Source organism: Strix uralensis, chromosome Z (genome assembly GCF_047716275.1).
Source record: "Strix uralensis isolate ZFMK-TIS-50842 chromosome Z, bStrUra1, whole genome shotgun sequence".
Taxonomy (NCBI): Eukaryota; Metazoa; Chordata; class Aves; order Strigiformes; family Strigidae; genus Strix; species Strix uralensis.
The window spans coordinates 69,800,266-69,813,516 of NC_134012.1; the positions used below are offsets into that span (position 1 = coordinate 69,800,266).

Below are 13,251 nucleotides of genomic sequence, written 5' to 3' on the forward strand. Positions count from 1 at the left end.
GGTGAAGTTCCTGTTGACTGGAAAAGCAGAAACATAACCCCCATTTTTACAAAGGAAAAAAAAAAGTTACATTCTTCAGCAGTCGGTGTTGGGACTAGTGCTGTTTAACATCTTTGCAAGGCACAGACAGGGGGACTGAGTGCACGCTCAACAAGTTCGTCAGCACCACCAACCTGTGTGGTGCGGTTGACACACTGGAGGGAAGGGATGGCATCCAGAGGGACCTTGACAGGCTGGCCCATGCAAACCTCATGAAGTTCAGCACAGCCAAGTGCAAGGTCCTGCAAATGGATCAAGGCAATCCCAAGCACAAATACAGACTGGGTGATGAGTGGATTGAGAGCAGCCCTGTGCAGAAGGACTTGGGGGTGTTGGTTGATGAGAAGCTCAACACAAGCCAGCAATGTGTGCTTGCAGCCCAGAAAGCCAACCACATCCTGGGCTGCATCAAGAGAAGTGTGGCTAGCAGGTTGAGGGAGGCGATTCTGCCCCTCTGCTCTCTGTTCAGCTCTGGGGCCCCCAACATAAGGAGAACGTGGATCTGCTTGAGTGGGTCCAGAGGAGAGCCATGAAGATCATCAAGGGGCTGGAGCACCTCCCTTATGAGGACAGGTTGAGAGAACTGGTTTGTTCAGCCTGGAGAAGACAAGGCTCTGGGGAGACCTCCTAGAGGCCTTCCAGCACTTAAAGGGAGCCTACAGGAAAGGTGGGGAGGGACTCTTTATCAGTGAGTGTAGTGATGGGACAAGGGGTAGTGGTTTTAAACTGAAAAAGGGCAGATTTAGATTAGAAACAAGGAAGAAACTCTCTACTGTGAGTGTGGTGAGACACTGGAACAGGTTGCCCAGAGAAGTTGTGGATGTCCCCTCCCTGGAAGTGTTCAAGGCCAGGTTGGATGGGGCTTTGAGCAACTTGATCTAGTGGAAGGTGTCCCTGCTCAAGGCAGCGGGGTGGGAGCTAGATGATTTTTAAGGTCCCTTCCAACTCAAACCATTCTATGGTTCTATAATTCTAATTTCCAAATAACCATGAAATGTAGCTTAAATCTCATAACAATAGCGTTCTACACATAGAATTGAAAGGCTAAGACTTTTAAGGACAGGTAAGAAATATGGATGCCAAAATACTGATATTTAATTCCTTTATGTGGCTTAAATTCTGCAACTTAAAAGTTTAACAGTGAATTGCAAGAAAACAAACTTCAATGCTTTCATCACCACAAAAGTTACAATACCCATATGTACTAGAATCTTTTAAACAAGTCAGCCTATTTCAAGTATAAGCATCATTATTAAAAACTCTGAGCCAGCATCACAGCTGGAGTCTATCTCCTATTAACATGATTCCAGAGTCCTGAATCTAGTCAGAGAATAGAAGCAAATCTTAACCAGGAATGATTGGTTTATCTGGGACAAAAAGCAAGCTTACTAAGTTGTCTTGCAATAAATAAAAGAAATCTGAATGCAATCAATTAAAAAAAAAAGAAATGAGTTTGCAATATTACAATTCTATCATGTTATAGTTCATCATAACTATCGTCCATCTCGGATACATAGCTTAGACTGTTAAATTTGGAGAAACGTAAGCTCCATCAGAACTAAAGCTCAAACTAAAACGCAACCTAACATTGTCCAATCCCTTGAAAATCCATTCTAAAATGACAAGACTTGGTAGTCTCTTATTTTAGCTAGAAGGCAGGTGTGCATTCCACTAAGACATATTTCTGAAAACTGCTGTAATTACTAAAAGAGTTTTTAACAGCATAACGCCTCCTATTTCCCCACTAACCAAAATATAAGAGTTGAGTCCTTGCGCTTTGTTCATAAGAAGCGACTACAGAATGGTCTAGATGTAACATGTAAAAGCAAAAATCTAAACTAACAGCAATGAATAGAAGTCCATAAATCTGGTTTTAAGAATGAAAGTGACAAGCAATTAGAGACAAAGAAACAAATTCACCCTTTACATTTCTCTGTTGCTTCTGACATCTAGTGGGTGTGCAAAACAGCCTGGAATAGCAAATAAAAACTCCTGGTTTTTCAGTGTTTGTTTAGTTATTTCGTTCATCTAGATGAAAATTATTTCCATTTCACAGTCAACAAATTGAATAAAATGGTGCAAGATATCTTCACAATTTATGTGCAGCTTTGAGCACTTCAGAGATGAATTTGAAACACGTAATCCCATAGGATTCCCTTCAGAAACCATCTCTAAACAAACACATGAATGACAAGAAGGTGTTTGGGAGCAGCCAGCATGGGTTTATCAATGACAAATGCCACCACTGCTTTCAACCTTAAGGTCACTGGTGCCAAGGACAAGGAGAGGGCAGTGGATGTTGCTTGACCTGAGCAAGGCTTTTGAGACAGGCTGCCATTGAGAGATTGTGATTGGTGAGATATAGGCTGAGTAAGTGAACAATAGATAAGGTGAGTGGAAAATTCACTGAACTGCTGGCTCAAAGAGTTGTGACCAGCAAAGTCCATCTAAAGGCCAGGACGAGTACCGGGACAAGTAACAGTTTAATGTCTTCATTAACAACCTGGGTGATGGTACAAAGAACACTCTCAACAAGACTGCAAATGACACCAAATCTGGGGCACCAGTCAATATGCTGAAGGGCAGGCCTGCTACTCAGAGTAACCTAGACAGCTTAGAAAAGAATGGGCAGACAGTTATCTCATGAAGTTCAGCAAAAGCAAAAGAAGTTTCATATCTGGGATGAAATAACCTGATGGAACAACATAGGCGGAGGGTAACTGCCTGCCAAGCAGCTCTGCGAAAAGGATTATGGGGGTCCAAGTAGACAACAACATGAACGTGAAGCAGTAGAGAAGGCCAGCTGCATGGGCTGTCAGGATGAGTGGTAGCATCCAATTCAGGGAAGTGGTCCTTCACCTTGACTTGGCACCTGTAAGACTGCACCAGAGTACTGTGTCTAGTTTTGGACTCCCAATACAAGAAATAGACACGCAGAAGGAGAGGGCCACCAAACTGGTTAGGGAGCTGGAGAACTTACCCTGTGCGGAGAGGCTGAGGGACCTGAGCTCATATAGCCTTAAGAAGAGAAGATTTCAAGAGAACTTTATTGCTGCCTACAGCTACCCGTTCAGAGAATACAGAGAAATTGAAGCCGGACTCTTCCTGGAAGCTCACAGCAATCAGACGAGAGGCAACAAATACAAGTTGGAACATGCAAAACTGCACTTAGGTTGTTTCATTTGATTGTTTTTAACATGAGTGGTCAAATACCGGAACAGGTTTGTCCAGAGATGCTGTGGAATCTCCATCCTTGAAGGTGTTCAAAACTTGACTGGACATGGACCTGAGCTCTCAGCAGGTACTGGACTAGGTGGCCTGTGGAGGTCCTTTCTGCTTTAAATTCTTTTATCAACCTAAGAAGTCTACTTCTGCCCTGAGCGGGTGTCTCATCCACTGCTAATGTGAATTAAGAATGTGACTTTCTATTTTCTATTAATGCAAATGATCCCATTACCCTTTTTAGTCCTGACAACCTTCTGAATATTTCAAAGGCATAAGATAACAGCGCATACTAGTATTCAGCATTTCACACTATGGTTGCTCAGTTCTTCAGTACCCTTTTTGATGAGAACATGTATTTGCAAACACACCAACTTTGAGAAAGACATAGTATAGTATTTCTGCTAAGCTCTTCACCATCATCTTTGATGATGCTTGAAAACTTCATGTTAAAGGATGTACAACATTAATGTTTTGATAAGCAATTTGCACTATATCCACTCATTAAAAATCCATTCTAAATAGACAGTAATTTGGGTTACACTTGTCAGTTTGATGCACAAAGAATACGTTACATCTAATTATATATCTATATATCTAATTATATCTAATGTTGAGTGGTTCTACATCACTACATTTCCACAGTTTTGGTTTCAAAATACAAACAATGCTCTGATTTATTAAAAAACAAGAAGTACAGATGTCTTACAGTGGAAGCAGGTTTATTCTAAATCACTATGTATGGACTTAGTGCCTTAATTAGTCTAACACTAAAAACATTTTGTTCAGTGTCATTAAAACTGACTTTGTCAGCATCTCTAAGCCCATAAAAGGCAGCTAAGGGATTTCTCCATTACATTTTAAAATAAAATTCTAGTTTAGTCCCCAATTCATGAAACCACTACAAGTTAAGCCATGTCTAAGGTGTTTTCTTGAATAAGAATGGTTTTAGGAACTGAACTCAGTAATATAGCAATTGCTTATTTTTTCACTCCATATCTGACTTTCTCCTATAGGATAGAACTAACCAGAGCAAATAACTTCCCAGGTTCTTCTTATGATAGAGGTGTTATACAGAAAAACAAGCCTTTAATTAGTTGCACATATCATCAACAATTTTGCTGTCATGTTATTTTGTGTAGCTGAGAGCAAAAGCTAGCTCATCTTTTAAGTATTACACAAACAAAATAAGCAGCCTAAATTAGCTCAAATTCCTACCAACTGTGACAACTTTGTGCTTGCCAGTCTGAAATGTGGCTACCAGACTAAAAAGGAAGATATTTTCTAAAATTACAAATAACAAGTGGTTTACTGGAAGCTTACTGGCTCAGCCAGAAAATTCACAACATAAGGTACATACATACTGTATTGCTGCATATAATGGCTCATAATTTCCTTCCTTATTTCTTTTACCTCTTTCACACTGAGGGCCAGTAAATCCATAGACACATGCACAGCGATTAGGTCCAACACACCGTCCTCCATTCCGGCAGCCATTTTCACAGACAGCTTTAATCAACAAAAAAAGTTTTAAAAGTTACAGTAATGGTATTTCAAAGATTACCATATGCAGTATTCAAAAATATGTCTTTTCCTCTCAGCTACTCTAAATCTTTCTGGACCTGGAGATCAAACTGATCTCCTTCCTACCTATCATCACCAACAATAATGATTGTTCAAGTCAAATTCCATTAGCCCAAATGCCATTAGCACCTGTTAAATGCTAATTGCAAGCAGCTGTTTGTTTAATTAATCATATCCAGCATAAATTCTTAGCAGATGTTTAAGTATATTTTTAACAGTTGTGCAGCTCTAGTCACTAATCATAAGATCTTTATCACTGAGGCTATCAGATAAACGCTCAATTATTTTGAGAGCTTTTTGAGCATAGTAAGTTGTGCCATTCAATCACAACAGCAACAAATCTTCCAAGAAGGGAGGCTTGGGGAGTCCAAGAGGCAGATAATTTAGCTCTCAGAGTTGATACTGCTGGCAGAAGTCATGTTTAGAGTAAGGGAAAAGAACTACCAGTTTAACTCATCTTTAAGTACCTTCAAAAACTGTTTCCTACAAGATCACAACAAGAAATAAAATTAGTTTTGGGGGGTATAAATCTAGAGTATATATAGATGGAGAAGGTACTTTACAGCTGTGGGACTTAGCTCATGCTATTTATCAACAGTGTGAATCAAGAACAAAGCCTCCTGCCAACGCACTGAAATCTTATCAATTTGAAGACAGACAATTCTTCAGTGAGGTTGAAAAATACTATTAAAAGAGTGCTTTAACTAACTCAATCTATTTTCATTGCTTCCAAGACATATAGCCTTGTTCAGAATTAGTACATGTTCCAAACCAAAGTATTTCACCTTAAAGGAGAGCCCCACAGTTTTTAAGTGGTTCTGAACAGCAGCAGATTTTGGGCTAGAAGTCTCTAGGCTGCCTTTCTACACAGGTCTCCCCAGTTTGAGGGTGGCATTTGTAACACAGTGGTGAATCCAGTGCAGAAGAATCTCAGCAATCTATTTCAAACTGGTAAAAGTGTGCACATCACTCCTATATCACAAGGAGGAACATAAAATATACTGTTATGTGGAAATGTGATAAAGCCTTACTTCTTATCAAGAACTATAAGCCTGAATTACTTTTTACTGAGAATGCATATCTTATGCATAAAATGAAGACACTTCTCTGCATGTATTACATTGCTGAATTAATGGACAATGACACTTTAGAAAAATTAACTTCAGTATTTTTAAGACACAATTATATTTCAGTAAAAAGAAATAAAAACATATTTACGTTTTTCAGACATTCATTCCATACTGTGTCTAGAAGACAAACATTCAATCTTACTTGAAATTTTAACTATCCTATACACTGAGTCCAATCTCTACAGTTTCTTCAGATTTTCCATATTGCTTTAGAGTCGCTGCTTGAAAATTCAATCCTCTTTTCATTTATTCACTGGAAACATGCCCCATCTGAGAGCATTCAGGTGTTGACCCAGTACTTTAAAATTGGCAGGAAGGGGCCACCAACTCTTAAAAGTAACTCTGTGACTAGGGTCATAGTTTAGGATTACAATTATTACCTAAAATTTTAGAGAATTTTATCCAGATAGAAACAAAGCAACCACAAGACTGCTCTCCAGCATTTGCAAGAACAACCAAGACAAAAGGATGTCCTTTCGGTCTAACTTGTTCTTTGCAGAGCTGTCTTTTGTTTTTCTCTAGTTCCTTCAGACTACCTTCTGCAATTAATTTCTTAGCTGATTAGTAGTCAGTTAACCTCAGAATATACTTTGAGTCTTTCTTCATCCCTGCAGCCTTTAGTGATTTTTATTGTTTACTAAATTTGTATAGCTTGCAAACACTGTACTGTGATAGGTAGAGCTGTGCAAATAATTGACTTTCTAGCTTGCCTGACAAACCAAAAGGGTATCAAAAAGCTTGAACTGCATTTAGTCTTTTTTCCTTAGTCAAGTAGAAAACAGAAAAACATGCTTTAACCTAGCAGTTAGGCTGTTCTTCTGAGACAGAGAAATTTCATCAAAAAGAATGGAAAATGAATGATCATCTGCTAAGAAAAGGAGAGTGAGATGTATACTGCCACTGCTCCCAAAGGATTTTCCAAAACTATCTGGTGAATTTGATCTCTAATTTGAATTTTAGAGATACAATGCATGAACTGACTTGCAGCTAAACCATACATCCCAAACAGCATTAAATTTCTCTCAAACATTTCATTCTATTTCAGCATACCGGCTTTTTGATCTTCCTACTCTACCAAAAGTAAGAAGCTAACTTGCAGGACTTACGTGGATTTTTTAGATGCAACAGAGCAGTTACTTACGCTGTGTACAGTAAGTTCCAATGTAGCCCTTCTGGCACTGGCATCGGTCGTCTGTGCACGTGCCACCATTCATGCACCTGATGCTGCACCGTTGTACTGCAGCAGAGCCCAGGCAGAGAGATACCAGTGTTAGGCAAAAATACCATGTTGGGAAACAAACGTGCATAAAAACAAAGACATCTGAAAGCAGACATGAACTTTGTACAATATATGCTATCTATTTAAGTGTACATGCAGGTATTCTTGTAACCAAAGCCCTCCAAGCTGTAGCTATTACTCAGCTATTATTTTAAATCATGAAGAGTTTGTTTTGAGTTTTCCATTACTATAGTTAGCAACTTAGAACTTTTAATTATCTTGGAGGCTGTACAATCTTCATTTCTCAGGAAAATGGACTCAATGAAGATGTTAATACCGCACACGTTTATATTTAAACTTGCTTATCTCTTAAAACACTTTTTTTTCAATCTGTCACACTGAGTAAACATGCACACATGGTATATCAAACTTTAACAAAAACTAAAGTGTAAGTTACATATATGTATGCAGTAATGACAAGTTATGTTTAAAGAATTTACACAGTTATTTTTGAGTTGATACTCAAAAGAGAATTACTTAAAATGAAATCTCTAATGAAAATATAGTAAGTCCTTACTAGATTTCAATCCACAAGTAGGTGATATTTGTCCATTTGCACAAGTGCACATGTTAGGACGGGAACAAAATCCATCACCACAGCTATTTCTACAAATCGCTGAGGAAGAACACAGTTAGAAAGACAGTGATTAACAGTAACCTTAAACTACAGGAAAAAAACCCCAAAAAGTATCCTAACAGCTTCTTTTAAAAAAACCCAAAACAACCAGCACTTGGATGCTCAGTCCATTGGGACAGAACCAACTGTAAGTTAAATAAAACAAACTGAATTTTGGTATAATCAGTATCTCTGACAAATTTAAAGACAGAATGGAATACGGCATACTCAAACACTAGTCTGACCACTGAAACCAGATAATCAACTCTTTCCCTAATTAGAAATACCAGCCTATCACAGAAGCAATGTAGAATTATTAAAATTATATATTTTAGACCACAAGACCTGTAGAATCTTTACCAAGAATCCAAGATTTGAATGAATATAAACAATATAGATCATAAATGCCAATTTATGGTATGGCTTCTCTCTTATAATAGCTATTTCAGAGGCACTTTAGGGTCTCTCTTTTTTAAGATTACCCATCCTTTACACAAAGCTGTTTTGTGGGAAGTCAATGAACAAATGATGGGCTTTGCAGATTTGGCTTAGTTTTCCCCAAGTATAGTTTTCTGTACTCAAGTATTTCCACACTGTCATTCTGAAACTAACTTTATAAAAATCTCAGGGAAGCCTGTCTATACGATACTATGTGCGCATAATGTACATGCCATTGTGCTCTCCCCTGATGCATCAAAGTCATGCCTTCCCTTCTCACTCACCAGCCAGGGGAGCTCCATTGCACAAAGGAACGACAGGGCCAGGAGAGAGTTAAAGGCTAAATCCAGATTCTAAAGGACATCCAAATGAATACATCTAAATAGTCTGCTGGATGAGTAAATACACCAAAGGAGAGCCTGAAATATTAAGAGCCAGTACAGCACAAGGCCACCTCAAAAAACATGTATCATGCAAAAGACAACTTGTAAAGCAAAAAAACCAAGAAAGAATTCACAATTTCTTTGTAAATAACTCCGGGGCTTCGAGAGAATCACGCACAACTCCACTGAAGGACTAAAAAAGGAACAAGTACCTCTGGTAGATAATTTGCCAGAATATACCAACCACCTAAAAAGCCTGTCTATATACATTGAAAGGAAAGAAAAAACCCATCTGGCCACATACGTAGAAAAAAAGAAAGCAGAGATAAGACCCTTCCCATAATGCTTGTGCTCCCCTTCCGATTTAGAAAAACATGCATAAATGAGATGCAACTCCCATAAGGAAGCAAATTGTTTTCTTGCCTCACAGAATTCAAATATGCCCCCAGCGAAATGTATATGCTCCCTTTTACCCTTTCTCCACTAAATCAGAAGCTTTGCACTGATGCTAAACATCATCAAACCAGACCAGATTTTGTAAACCTGCATCCTCCTCAACATACTCCAATGAAGGCAGAGAGGAGGAGACAAAGCTACATTAGTGGTCCACTAACACCACTCATTGGGCGTCTGAAAGATGCAGTGTGGAACATCCACATTTATCGTTAAAATTCCTATACAACTATGCCCTAAATGCAAAGGCATCAGATGAAAGAGTTTGTGGGATTTTGGTATTTAGTTTGAATTAGAGACATACCACTGACTGATACAAAATACTTTTCCCATTAGCAAACATAAAAGTGAAAAACGGGACTCGGATTTAGAGCACTTACACAGGGACAGGGCTGTCTTATCACTGTTCAGTCCATCTTTATACAAGATAGCTCAATCTCCTCGTTAAGCGAGGTCTACACCTTGTCATTTTATTATCTGTTAGGGAATAATTTTTTATCAACTGAAAGTCTTATGGCTGAAAGCATAATCTAAGTATGCTTTCACCAGTACAGTTTAATTTATTTAAAGAAAAGTAAAACCCAACCAGACCTTCATTTTTTAGATAAAAGATCGCTGTAAATTATAAATACGTGAGACCAAACAACCATCATCATGTTATCAACTGGAAACACTGTAAGGTCAGAATGGTTTCCTGTTGACCTACCACTAGCTCATAGATCTCTCCTCATGAAGTGATACTTTAAAATCAACAGTTACAATCTGCACTAATTATAATCAATGCATCTCCAATAAGAAGTTTGCTAGCTTGCCTGTAATTGTGTGTAGGAGGTTTTATCTAGCTAAACAGCGCTAGCTAGAGGGACCATCACCTCAAAAAATGTTTAATGTGAGCATAGAAATCTGTGCTCTTAAACCTTCACCAAAAATCAAATAGAAAAGTGTCACAGCCAATCTCACAGATGGTCTAGCAAAATCATTCACCCCTCAAACATATTAGAAAGCTGCAATAAAGTTCCAGTAAGTAAACAGCAGATAAAAGATGTCCTTTGTGCACATAAATTGATAGCAAATCGAAGATTATTCTGGATGTGAAGAGACCTGAGACTGAGGTCTTTAAGAGGCACTGAGAGTCACAATTTAAGGACAATTTATAAGGATTCCTGAAAGCACCTAAACCATCATCTCTCCCTAATTTCACTTGAGCTAGATGCCCAGCTGAATTTGAAAAACCTATCAACAGCATATTAGGCAGCCTAAATCCATTTTAAAAACTCTGGTTTACATTTAAGTAAGCCAAAATTTTAGGAGATGATAAATGTGAACTGAACATTCCGAGAAGTAACTCTTATTCCACAGTGGTACTGGTATCAGCATCTTCCTCTGAATGACATGGTTAACCTCTGCTAGGAAATGCCAGGTCAACCGTAAATGAAAAAAATACATGGCAGAGTTATAAGAAATATTAGCAAGAAAAACTGACTCATGTAAAACAAATTGATGTGAACAGGTTGATAGACCTGAATCATAAGGCAACAGCCCAAGAGTCACCTTTAAGTTTGGCAGATCTTGGCTTACCACCCATTCCTTCTCTAGTTTAGCCCTGGATGTCTGTTTGTTGGGTGGAGTATTACAAAGACCTTCATTGCTTACATAAAGGCCAATATGTTCTTGAAACTGAATTCTGAAGTTGAGCATACTTACAAGCAAAAGAGATGGTGACAGGCTAGGATGAATGGGAACAGACTCACATTAAAATTCAAAGACTATATGAAGCATGTGTATAATATCAGTTTTTATCTAATTCAACTTAAATTCAACTTAATTCTCTAATTCCTTTCTACATAGACAACGTTCCCTAAGTACTGCGTATCCCCAGAGTACTGAGCAGATTCCCCTCCCTTTTTTTTGTCAAGCCATGTCAACAGCCACATCTGTTAGCACAGTACCAGGCAGTAATCCCAATCTACATGCTTCCTAGCTATTAAATCACAACTAAAAATGACAGACAAGAGAATAAGCACCCCAGATATAAAAAAGGTTTCCATTTCATCGTAATTCCAAGCCTAGCACAGAAGTTTCCCAAAACTTCAGTTCTGATTTGCTTCATATCAAAACCTTTTGGCTTTGTTTCCTGTTACTATAGTTGATTATTTGATTTATGGAAGGTTTTTTCCTTCTTCCTTTGTTGTCATGTTCTTCTTTTCAAAAAACTAACTGGAGATATGCCCTTATGAACACACCAAAGAAAATATAGCAATTGGCCAATCTTTTGATTACAAGAAATGAGGTCCTGTAAATCCATCATTTTTTCCTTTTTTTTTTTCTCTTTATAAAAACAAGGCAAAAGACAGAACTGAATTCTCTTTTCTCATACTGAATGGAGCAGTAAATCACAGAATATTTATTTTTATTATTACCCCTAGGGCAGTAGCAACTTGAAGTCAGACACTTACGAACAATGCATTGGTTTCCTCCAGGGAGTGTTTTCCATCCAGGGCAACAGTACGAATGGAATCTAGAGCCACACACATTCGGCCTGTCACACAGACAAACAAATAAATGTATATACAAAAACATAACTCAGTGTAAATAGAATCTAAAGTTTTATGCACACACAAGGGAAGAAGCCAGCCACATGAAAGAAAAAAAGCGTAAGGCAAAGGCGTCTACAAAGAAATCATCCCCCAAAGGAACACAATCTTTCTCCACTATAAGAAGTTCCAAGCCACTTTTTATGTTGTATTCGTATTAAGAGGAGAGGCAGACTAGACAACAGCAGGCCACGTTCATCCCTGCTGGAACTGCTGAGGATACACAAGGAGCAAGTTTGGCTCTACATTCATATAGTCTCAGAAGCCATGCTGTAAAAATTGGCTTCGTGCTGCCATCTAACACAAGACAGAAGGGATGGCTGGTCATGTAATAAACTCATTCACGTTACCAAGAACCCCCCAAAACATCAGAAAAAACAGGTTTTGCATAGTTTCTCGGTAGGAGCCAAATTAAAGTGAATGTCAAAGTAACTTTAACATCACAACGTGCTCGAATAAAAAGCCCCATTGGGTACATCTGTTAGTTGGAGCGTAGGCCCCCACGATGGCTGCTTTTGATATAACCGCCCTAATTAAAAGACCGTGCTTCGTAGCCGAGGACAAAAGGCCAAGCCCCGTTCATCACCACTCCTCAGGCGTATCGAGGGGCCGAGGGGTGACATGTACCGAGGTCCGAACGAAGACCACGGCGGCGGGTTCGAGGTAGGGGCGGGCGGGAGGCGGCTGCGGGAGGGGGCTGCTGGCTGGGGAGCGGGCGGCGCTGCCCGGAGGACCCCCCGCCGGGGCCAGGCGGGGACGGGGCTTCAGGCTGCGGAGGGCGGAGGCCCGAGCGCGGCGCGGCGCGTCCCTACCCGCGAAGCACGTCCTGCTGTCCTCGCCTGCGGACCCGGCCGACGGCGGCGCTGCCAGCCCCGTCCTCCCGGTACGCGGCGGCAGGGTGGATGCGGCCCGCTGCTCCCGCCGGGCGGGCTGGCGGCGGCTGCTGCTGCTGCCCGGCTGCTCCCTGCGCCCAGAGCGCCAGGCAGCCCAGCCAGAGGAAGCAGGGCTGCACCCAGAGCCACCGCCGCCTTCCCATCTTGCGGCTGCCCCGGTGGGAAACGGCGGCGGGCGGGGAGCGGGGGAGAGGTGCGCCTGTCCCGCACCGCCGTCAGCGGGCACGGCTCCGCTCCTCGTTAGGGGCAGGCTTCAGCCGCGGAAACTCTTTCTTCTCTCCTCCCCAGCCTGCCCTGCCGCCGCAGCCGTCAGCGGGACACGGTGATACCAGCAGCAGGGCCCTCGTTGCATCCCCCCTCCTCTCTCTCCAGAGGGGAAGAAAGAGGGGGAAAAAGAGAAGTGGCGTTGGTGGAGATTTACTTTCCCCCCTCCGAAAAAGGAGATCCAACGGAACCACGTTGAACTTCTCTAGGACAGACAAGCGCAAGACGATAATCGGCAACAACCGCGTCCAAAGAAAGCGCCCGCTCGGGCCGAGAGGAGCGCAAACATCTCCGCCCCGCACGAAGGGCGGTTTTACAGGGGGCTGGAGGGGCGGGAGAGGCCCAGAGGCGGGGCC

At 40.8% G+C, this 13,251-nt stretch overlaps 1 protein-coding gene across 1 annotated transcript in view; it reads right to left on the reverse strand.

Moving 5' to 3' along the window:
• The window catches only part of FBN2 (fibrillin 2), a 175,620-nt gene extending 162,846 nt beyond the window's left edge, over nt 1-12,774 (reverse strand). The window contains exons 1-5 of the mRNA XM_074855232.1: nt 12,551-12,774; nt 11,601-11,683; nt 7,772-7,870; nt 7,117-7,212; nt 4,675-4,770 (exon numbers count right to left, since the gene is read on the reverse strand). Of these exons, the coding sequence (XP_074711333.1) occupies nt 4,675-4,770; nt 7,117-7,212; nt 7,772-7,870; nt 11,601-11,683; nt 12,551-12,774 (598 nt within the window). The remainder of the gene's footprint in view (nt 1-4,674; nt 4,771-7,116; nt 7,213-7,771; nt 7,871-11,600; nt 11,684-12,550) is intronic.
• Between the last annotated feature and the right edge of the window lie 477 nt (nt 12,775-13,251).